The sequence below is a fragment of the Nicotiana attenuata genome, unplaced genomic scaffold (genome assembly GCF_001879085.1).
Source record: "Nicotiana attenuata strain UT unplaced genomic scaffold, NIATTr2, whole genome shotgun sequence".
Classification (NCBI taxonomy): Eukaryota; Viridiplantae; Streptophyta; class Magnoliopsida; order Solanales; family Solanaceae; genus Nicotiana; species Nicotiana attenuata.
In genome coordinates this window covers 54,002-64,298 of record NW_017672652.1, presented here as the reverse complement: position 1 = coordinate 64,298, position 10,297 = coordinate 54,002, and the positions used below count along the sequence as shown (strand labels likewise).

Genomic DNA, 10,297 nt, shown 5'->3' with positions numbered 1-10,297 from the left:
TTAGGATAGTTATATGGTGTCCCAAGTCACCGGTTTATTTTAAATCCCAAATCGAGGAAATTGACTATATTTATGGCCTGTGAAACCAGAAGACCAGGTAGGGAATTCTGTTAACCCGGGAGAAGGTGTTAGGCACTCCCCAGTTCCGTGGTTTTAGCACGGTCGCTTTACAATCATATACCTAGCTTAATAAACGGATTATTACGTGTTTTAGATCCTATGTGCGTTTTACCTTTTACCGCTTTTAATTGCTTGATTATTCGTTATTACGGAATTATCTTGAAACAAGTCATGCAAATGTGTACTCATTTATTTAGTGCGCTACAAAATCATGTCACGCGTATGTATAACTAATTAATAGCACTTATCTAATATTAAATTATTTGGCCAAGGTACGCGTTCTAAATCATGTCACGCGTACGTGTACCTAATTAATAGCACTTATCTAATATTAAAATTATTCGGCCAAAGTCGCGCGAACGCGTACCTTAATTTATTTTAAAAATCGTAATTATGTCACGCGAACGTGTACACAATCACGATGACATGCCTAAAGCATTTTTTACGAATATTAATTTTTAAATCGTACTCGTGTCACGCGAACGTGTACGCAATTAATAACATTTTATTATTATTAAGATTGTTCGATCAAAGTTGCACGAACGCATACTTTGGTCGTAATTTTGGGAATTGTGATTATATTACGCCAAAGAAAACAGTAAAGGACAAAGGCCGGCTAAGAATTTTCAATCCCATTAGTATCCACTAACCAAAACAAGAAAAGAAAAAGCTAACAAAAAAAATTATGTGACTAACTATAGCTATATATATCAAAAGTCCATTTTCATTTTTCAAGACCAAAAATTAATCTAAAACTCTAGTATGTCATGTTTTCATCTATTTGACTTCACAAAGTGCCGTTCTTGTGCATCATATTCCTCTATCTTGCTTTAGCAGATGTGTATGGGAAAAAGATTTGCAATTGCGACTATATCAAGACTTAACTGCTCAATATTTATTCTGTAAAGAAAGACAAATGATATTCACAAATATTTTTTCTCATTTTTCTTATTCTTCTGCTAGCTTCAAAGTTGAGAAGTTGCTCTATCCAAAAATTATGTAAATGCTTCTCACTCTTAGTGAAAAATATTTAAAGGAAAAAAAAACTAATAGAACTAAGGAAGAAACACAACTTATGTTTTCATATTGTCCAGCAACGAAAAGAATAAAATAAAAAGGAATCATCTAAAGAGCCAATTGAAAAATCTTTGTTTAGCCGTCCAAATGGCAAATCAGCTCAACACATATATTTGAAATTATTTACCATTAATTTCCAGATAAACTCTTCATATTCTAGCCATAATATGTGAGTCAAAAATGATTTAGTATATAAACAGGCTATATGATGTATACCTGGAAAAGGAATTCTACTATACAACTCATATCATTGCTGGAATTTCCTTTACAATCGTTTGACTGCTTTTCAAAGTTCGAACAAGAATGAACCTTTGACCGGAGCCGGAACCGTGAACGGAAACCTCACCGGCGACCTCGACAGTGGCTGGTTGTTCTCTTTTTTGGGGTGCAAGAAAGGTGAAAACGGCTAAGTTCTTTGAAGTCAGGGGTGGTCTTTTGCCGAAGAAGAAGCAACGACGTTTTTTGGAGATGGAACCGAAGAAAATGGCTTATTCTGGAAAAAAAAACGACTGCCGTCTTTTGTGAGTGTGTGTGTGTGTCTGTTTTGGGAAGAAGGGATTCGTTGGTTCTTCTTTTTTTTTTTAATCAAGAGAATTGGTGGTTATCTTATTATGTGCTAAGGAGTTATAAGTGGGGATGTGGATTATGTATGGAGGAAAGTGGGGAGGTGGAGACGTGAGGAGTGGGGAAGTGGGATAGATATGTGGGGGTGGTACGTGGGTAATGGGATAGGGGAGTTAAGCAAAAGATAAATGGGGCTAAAAATAAATTAAAAGCTACTAGTCTACTTATTAAGTTCTTAATTAAACAAAAAATATTTTTTTTTCTTATATTTAAATATAGGAACAAAATATAAACTCTAAGAATATGCAATTTTTTTTTAAGCTTTTTAATCTTTCTCAAATAAAAACAATGAAAAAAAATGAGATAAAAATTTAAAGTATTAATATTAGACACCTTAAAGAAATATTTACAGTAAAATAGAATAGAATTTGGGTGTGGTCAAAAATTAGGTGTTCACAGGTATATCTATGTTACTTTCATGTTTGTCCTGAAAAAAGGAAAAAAAAAAAAAAGCCAAGTGATTTCTGTAGTTACTCAGGAAACACGAACCAAACTACAAATGCCTCAAAACATTCTCTCCATCTATGTTGCGTGGACTCTCCAAAATGCTGCCGCACCCGTGTCGGATCCTCCAAAAATACACTACTTTTGGAGGATCCGACACGTATCCTGCGACATTTTCGGAGAGTCAGAGCAACATAGCTCTCCATTTCCTATTTCCTTTTGCTAAATATTTCCATTTTCTTCACAAACCAAAAATGATAACGAGAACCCAAACCATTAAACTTACAGAGGAGAAGAGTCCGGTTTGTTGGAAACCAAGGAAATATTTGATCCAATTCTAATACTGGGTTACATTGTTTAGGTGTGACAGCAAGTCCATGGTCAAGATAATATTAACTGATTACATTTGAATAGCACATGCTTTACTACCTTGAAAAAACCAATGCTGAATTGAACTGTAGTTTTCTATTCTCAACTTGTAAAAAAAAATAAAAAAATTGAAGTCTCTGGAAGCTTTATTTACGATGACTTTCAATATCAGACATTATCTTGGGCAACTTGCTCTTCTTCTGTTGATATTTGGCAAATGAATACCACACGCCACCGGCTGTGTTGATCACCAAACCAGTGACATTCAAAGCATGTATTTCTACACCTCCCAACATGACAAACCCAAGTGTCTGAATAGAGAAACACCATTAGTGCTTATAATGAACCAAGGAAAATTTTGAAGTGAAAAATAAGAGATATCAACGAAACAATTTGCCAACAACTTTACTTTCTGTCTTGAAGAAATAAAAGAAAACTTGAGGCTGTAGACAACATACCGTAGATCCAACTCCCTTGAGGACTCCAACAATCGTGGTAGTTAAAGCTGAGTTGACGATGGTACACAAGAACATAGTGTAGTTCAAGACAATGCCCATCACCAATGAAAGAATAAGAATTGCAAGAAATGATATTGAACTACTCTGTTCATGGGGGAAAAACCAGTTTTAGAACCACAATAAGCATTCAGAAACAATAAAAATAGACAGTAACCTAGAGTTGCAATCCAAATCCTGGTCTCCGATTGTTCATCCTAGCTTCATTGGTCATTCTAATTATGAACTTTTGATACGTAATTTTCTATGCATTATCTCCCTTTAGTAAAAAGGACATTATTCTGAATATAGCAAAGAACCTAACCTTTGCAAATAAAATAGATAAAGAATTTGGAAATTCTCCTGTGGCTATGATAAGGAATAACAGAAATGGCAAAGACAAAAAGCTGTTGTAAAACATGATCTCAATTGATGAAAGCCCATCCTCTGCTCCTGATTTCTCCACCAACACAAGGTACATGGTCTGAAAATGAAACAAGGGCATGTAACTAAGACGTATTTTTAATCTCAAATAAGTGAGATGATACATGCAACAAAATCACTATATGATAAAAACAAGGCGAGACCTGGAAGAAAACAGAAATAAAGGCCAAACTGTATCCAAAAAGATCAAAGGAAAAATCTCCAAGTGCCGCAATAAGAACTCCAGCAGCAGTAAGTATAACAGAAAGTGTTACCTGAAATAAGATAGAAAGTCCTATTACTGTAGGGTTATACATAGAAAATATACAAAAATAGAGGTGGTGGCACTTAGTAAATTGGTCAGCAAAAACTTGATGGGTGATTAATTGGCAGGCCATCATAGTCAGTAGATGGAAATTCTCTTCCACAGATGCCAAATTGGTATATCAGTCAAAAGGAAAATTTTCACATATTTCATGTATCAGTTCTTTGAATTAATTGAAGGTAATGCTCGAGTTTTAATTTCATCATCAACAACAACAACAAACCCAGTGTAATCCCGCATGTGGGGCTCGAGTTTTAAATTAAAGAATACATACATTCAAAAAGAAAAAAAAGCCGCACTCTACAAACAAAAATAGGAAATAAACTAGTGCCAACAACTAGAAAGTACAAAAGAAGAGCAAGTAAGGGTGTTGGCGTGTCAAAACGGAAAACATAGTGGCCCCACCGGAACCAACAAGGGCGGAGGTAGGGTATTCTTTACGGGTTCGACCGAACCCGGTAGCTTTTGCGTGGACCCTGTATTTGTATTAGAAAATTTATTAAATTTGTATTTATATATAATTGCGAACCCAGTAACTAAAACCTGCTATGGCTTCAGTGTCAAGTTTAAAACCCACCAACTTTAAATCCTAGCTCTGCCTCTGGTAATCAATGTAATGGGCCTCAAAGTGCAAGAATATTTCCAAGTTCAAAAAGGAGAAAAAGAAAACAAATGACAATAATTCTAGTCCCAAGAAGCTACCTCAAAAGCGATGCTCTTTGGTCTCAAATTTTTTGTTAATTCATTTGGAAAAATGGTGCTGGTGGCACTGCATTTTTTTAATCAACGTACCAGAATTTTAAGATAGTGAGGTTTACCAAAAAAATTCACAAGGAGAAGCATCAAACTTCTCTTCTAAATTCTTTGGTCTATGCAAAGAAGTTTCTAAAACCTCCTCAAGAAGAAACTCTTGGAATGGTATATTATACAAAATGGTAACATGTATCTAAAGTTTTTAGGTTCTGGTCATTGTTGAAAGTATTGTTGCATTCCGACGCAAAGGTATCATGCAGGAAAGATAGCTCTTCAAGATCTAAACTCGTAATTTTTAGATATGACGGGCGGTAATGTTAACCCAAGCTAAGGATTATTTCCTACATAATCCATTGTATTTCCTTGTTTCAATAGCCAATGAATTTGTTAAATGTGTGATACAACTTATCCAAGTTCAGAACCTTCCTTGTGGTAGCTGGACCTAAGCGCTATTCTCCCTTCTTTACTCGTATCCTGTTCTTCACTTTTGTCTATTTTAAAGAAGGTAAAGCCACATTGATTCACAACAGTAGCTCCAATCACTCACAATTAACAAGATATTTCAGCTAATATATACCCTTCTTATGCCCAGTGTTAAAAAAAGCGGGCGCTTCCTCGCTTTAAGCGAGAAGCGAAGCGGAGCGGGAGGGGTGTCGCTACCAGTGTTAAAAGCGGCTCAGGTATGCATAACCGACCGCTTCTCTCTGAAAAGCGAGAAGCGGTGAAGCGCCCAGAAGCGATCGAAGCGGACGATTTTTCAATTAAAAGACCCAAATCGCTGTTTCTGTTTTAGCACTTCTTCGATTTCTTTAGCAGCAAACTAGGGTTCTTCAAACCAGCGATTTCTTCCTCACTTCAACCAGCGATTTGTTCAAGCAAACTAGGGTTCTTCTTCTTTCTTCTTCAAGACTTAAACAGTACAACAGCAACTTAGTTTCAACAACTTAGTTTCAACAGGTATGTTTTCCAGATTTATTTTCATTCTTCTTCTTCTTCTTCTTTTTCTTTTTCTTTTTCTTTTTCTTTCTAAACGTCCAAAAAGCGCGGAGATGCTGGCGAATTTTTTTCAGAAAAATTCTGCCCAGTTTCTGCCGAGTTTCTGCCCAATTTCTGCCCAATTATTTATTTTAATTTTTTTTTTTAAAATTCCGCTTCACTTAAAAAAAGCGGGCGCTTCGCTTCTCGCTTCTCGCTTTTCGTGAAATGGGGGTTGTCGCTTTTCCTCGCTTCACGCTATTTTTAACACTGCTTATGCCAAGTGCGGTAGTGTCCTACCCCAATATCCGGCCCTCTTGCTGTAACACGAGCATCCACTTTACCCCACCCTAAACATTTATTGCAGAGAAGCAACTGTCATGGCCAATGGACAGGAGTACGAGTATGGCACCTTTACATTTTTTTTTTTTTGATGAAATAAATTGTTGTATTAAAAGGCTTCAAGAAGATGCAAGAGTACAAGGAGCTACTTACAAGAAGCAGATATACATAAAAAAAACAAAAGTGAGTTGCTAGCCCCTATACAATGTTTCAATCTAGGACAAGAGAGCTAATAAACTCCACAAAGTGTTCAGTACTAACTATTGGGGACAACTTTGTCCAGCAAAAAAGATTGTTAAACATTTGGCTTTAATAGAGTGGTTTGGAGTTGAGATGCCATCAAAACATCTTTTGTTTCTCTCATTCCATAGACACCAAAAAATAACTGCAGGGATCATAATCCAGATCTTTTTGATGGACTTATCAACTGGCCAAAGACTCCAACTCAAGTACGCGTCTCTCAGATTCTGTGGCATGACCCAACTTATCCCAAAAATACAATAGAACATGTTCCATATGTCAATGGCTATAATGTAATAAATTAGTTATTGTAATTGCAATTTGATAATCATAATACTAAATTAATATATGTATAGTAATTTTAAATTTTCGTAAACTGTGCGCTTCATTTCTCACTTTTCGCCTCAAGTCCCATGGACCTTGTCCCTTTTTTAACTTTTCGCTTTTAAAAACACTAGTTCAGTTATGATAGTGGCTTGTTGAACAGACCCGCCATTTCATCAATCATAACTAATCCCCGTCTTCTCTAATGGGGATTCTGATCCCAGATAACCATATAGCATAAGTGTGGAGGCCGGTTTTAAGCAAGCTTTGTTGGAAAGGCTGAGATCCCAAATCTCCAAGTAGGCCCTCTTGGCCATCCGCAACGTAGGCTGATTTACAGATTTTGTATTGAATGCAATTCATATTTAGGACCCTTCAACTTCTGTTAAAGCCTATTTAGGATCCTATTTCACTAAGACCGGAAAGAGTTACCTCTTTTGCCAGCTATGTCAGTGACTACTTTGTCAGAGACCAGAGACACACCAAGTTCCCTGTGTCTCTTAAAAGAAGGGGGTAGAAGAAGTGCACTAGCAAGCTAGTGGCAAACACGGTCTGCTCTAAGCTAAATAGTTTTACCCTGTAAACAGTGAGAAAATGAATTAGGTAGACTGCGTTAGGCACTTAGAGATGCTCGTGATTCGAATACATCAGATTCGAGGTTAACAATAGCGGTTTAAGCGAGATTAGACAAGGGTTTAATGATTTATGTTAGCATAAGGGGACCCATAGTCCTAGGCTTTTCTCAAACTGATACTTCGCCAGGCTAATCTTTTAACTGTGTTTCGCTATATGCATTAGCTAATTGTTTCGGTTGATAGACTAGTCAATTGTAAGTATAAAGCCAACACAACCGTTTGGCCTAGTCTCACTAACAAGGGACCTAATAATTAACTCGGATCTTCCCTACTCCATGTGGGCACGACCAGACTTTTTAGCATGGTATCTTACAAACGGCTTATCTTTTTAAAAGGTAATTTGGGTGATATCAACTACATAGTAGACTAAAGGAATAATGTTACCTCTATGTGATTTTCACTTGCTTCAAAATTCACCAAAGCCACAAACTTTTCATATCAACCTTCCACTCAGTTTCCTCACATGGAGAAAAGAAACCAAAAGGCATAAAACAAAAGAAGATGAAGGAAAACTAAAATGCAGAATCATAATATTGTTGTTTACAATATGTATTAGTAACATTTAATTCTCTAATTTATAGTGACAAGTACACAAATTTCTGTGTAGAAATCATGGAAAAACAAAAACAAAACTGCATAATTAGAGATAGTCTATGAATTTCAGTATACTGCCAACTGTCAAGGCATATACTAGCTAATTATTTAAGCAAATCCTAACCTTAAGATTCCACACTACCGGAGCGCAACTTTTATCAATTCCAAATAAAATACAGTATGTTACAGTATACACATAGGCCAAAAGACATATAACAGCATCAAAAGAATTGCAGATCTATTATGGCAACATGCAATGTGAGAGCTTAAAAATGAAGATACTCATACACTATTAGTAGAGAAAACAGTAAAACTTGGCCACACCAAACCAAGCAGAAACCTCCGATGATTATACCCAGGATATCTTGATCACTAACCTGAGTTGTCGGTTTACCCTTTCCGGTAAAGAATCCAGCTACTAGTACAGCAAGTGGTGTAAGCCTTTTGATGGCAATATACATAGGAATATTCACTCCTTTTAAGCTTGCTAAAGCAAAACCCACATTTGCATTGTAGAACAACGAAACTGGGAAAAGTTTCTTCGCAGTCTCTGCATTCAATCCTCTGGCCCTTGTGTATCCCATGACTCTACCGAAGTGTATGAGCAAAGCTGTTGCTAATTGCTAATAACAGTGTAAAAAAGAAGGTAAGAAGAAAAGAAACACAAGTCAATACTTACCGTTGTGTGTATTCAGCATACTGATAAGTCATGCAATTGTACCTGGACTGTGAGAAGAGTCATAGAGTGTGCATATTGCATGATCACTGCCTTGTTGATGAAAACCATAGCCATTGATGCAATGCCATAGGATAATGCAGAAAATAAACTACAATTTAAAACATGCATTCTGTTAGTCAATAAAGTCCTAGAGAACATATACAATGATATAACTTTGAACAGACAAGAGAAGGTTGATCTTGTATATGAGACACTCTACCTCCAACTAAGAGGTTCCGGGTTCAACCGTCAAGTCATGAAAGAAAGAGAGGAAAATGCCACTGTTGGCCAATCGGAAGGAGAGGATTGAAGCGGCATTTATCATATAAAAATGATATAACTTCGAACAACATGATCATTATATACTTCTAAGTTTTAATACCTAATGTACCATATTCGTTCTAAGTTAGCGAAGTGTAGAATGGGACTACTCTTAATTCCCCGACCACTTAATTTTCATAATATATTTGCTTTCTAAAAGGAAGCAAGGACATGTTTGCCTCCATATAAATACTCTCATTTCACTAGGCTTTCACTTAATAAAGCTGTACGAGCCTATCATGCATTTTTGTTGGGGAGTTGAAAGATGACTCTCTCAAAACCCCAAGCTTTGAGAATAGTGGTAGAGTGGAGAAGAAATGTGTCACTCAATGAACTAAAATAAACGATCCCGTTTTCTTTTCTTAGTTTTTTCAGAAACCTAAATAGGTCTATGCAACATTTGCCATATTCTCTAGTCCTCAAGAAGTGCTGCTTACTTCAACAGAAGTGCTTCTTTATCAGAGGGGGCCTACTGACCTAGCGCATTAGTTATGGGTCCGTCCAAACCCATTAGTTTTGGTTCATAGTCTTCGGATCCTACCCTATATGTTTGTTTAAAAGATCAATAAAATAGTATAAAAAAATAGATTCCAAGTCCGATAAATCAAATGGGTTGTGAATAGAATCTGGAAATCGAACCCTCAAAGTTCAAATTCTGGATCCGCCTCTGTGCTTAATCAGCCTCTAAATTTCAGTGAAGCTAAAGATTCAACTAGGAGATAAAGACTTACTGACAATGGAATTTTTAGAGAAACCATAATTTACTTGCATGCAAGCAACTGAAAATCAGAAAAATGTTCACAAAGCAAAACTAATACATTTCATTCAGCTCATTTAGTGAGAAAATTGGAATTGAAAGTAAATGTACCTCAAATAAGGACTTGTATCCATAATTTCCATGTTGTCCCACAAACAGAAAGGAAATTCTTAGAACCTTAAATACAGCCTTGAACTTACTTCATTAGTAGTCCTTTATTAAAAATAATCCTGCAATTAAAGCAAGAAATTAAAAAAGAAAACACCCATATTGTGATAAAAAGCCAAAAAGTATAACATGCACTCCAAATCTGAAAACTAATAATCTCCCAATTTCAATACTAATGCATGAGATTTCTTAATTTGATCTCAAAGATAGCTATATTAATTCAAGATTAAATTTTTTGCTAAAAAATTAATGCAAATTCCTGTAATTGAAGCAGCAAATATATAAAACAAAAAATAAATAAAAAAACCCAGATAAAGATAAAACACAAAGCACAATACCCACTTTCCCAAATAGCAAATCAAATAACCTGCCTTTTGTTTCTTGTTTGAATTACAAGTCTTGAAATGCAAATAAGCTAAAATTCTTTTGATTACATAATATGTAGTGAAATTTGTATAAAGTATATAGGAATTGGGAAATGGGTTTTGTTGGATCAAGAGAACGGGAAATACACGTTGAAGGGCAACAGTGTGGAGCGTGGAGAGTGTGAAAGTGGAAGCAACTTGGAATTTGGCGTGAAAAGAAAAAAAAAAA

At 35.8% G+C, this 10,297-nt stretch overlaps 1 protein-coding gene across 1 annotated transcript; it reads right to left on the bottom strand.

The window, feature by feature from the left end:
• Positions 1-2,568: 2,568 nt before the first annotated feature.
• On the bottom strand, positions 2,569-10,297 carry LOC109213979 (putative UDP-sugar transporter DDB_G0278631). Its single transcript, XM_019377826.1, has 8 exons — positions 10,046-10,297; positions 9,647-9,765; positions 8,461-8,566; positions 8,117-8,362; positions 3,716-3,826; positions 3,454-3,612; positions 3,093-3,236; positions 2,569-2,945 (listed from the first exon to the last, which is right to left on the bottom strand). The coding sequence occupies exons 2-8, from the start codon at positions 9,676-9,678 to the stop codon at positions 2,781-2,783; spliced, it is 963 nt and encodes a 320-aa protein (XP_019233371.1). The 5' UTR covers positions 9,679-9,765; positions 10,046-10,297; the 3' UTR covers positions 2,569-2,780.

What these genes read in the sequence shown, in the direction of transcription:
- LOC109213979 (XM_019377826.1), bottom strand. Translation starts at nt 9,678, where the DNA reads ATGGAAATTATGGATACAAGTCCTTATTTGAG. An exon ending in TGACTCTTCTCACAGTCCAG is followed by an intron (nt 8,363 to 8,460) that starts GTACAATTGCAT and finishes CACTGTTATTAG; the next exon opens with CAATTAGCAACAGCTTTGCT. An exon ending in TATCTATTTTATTTGCAAAG is followed by an intron (nt 3,237 to 3,453) that starts GTTAGGTTCTTT and finishes CCCCATGAACAG; the next exon opens with AGTAGTTCAATATCATTTCT.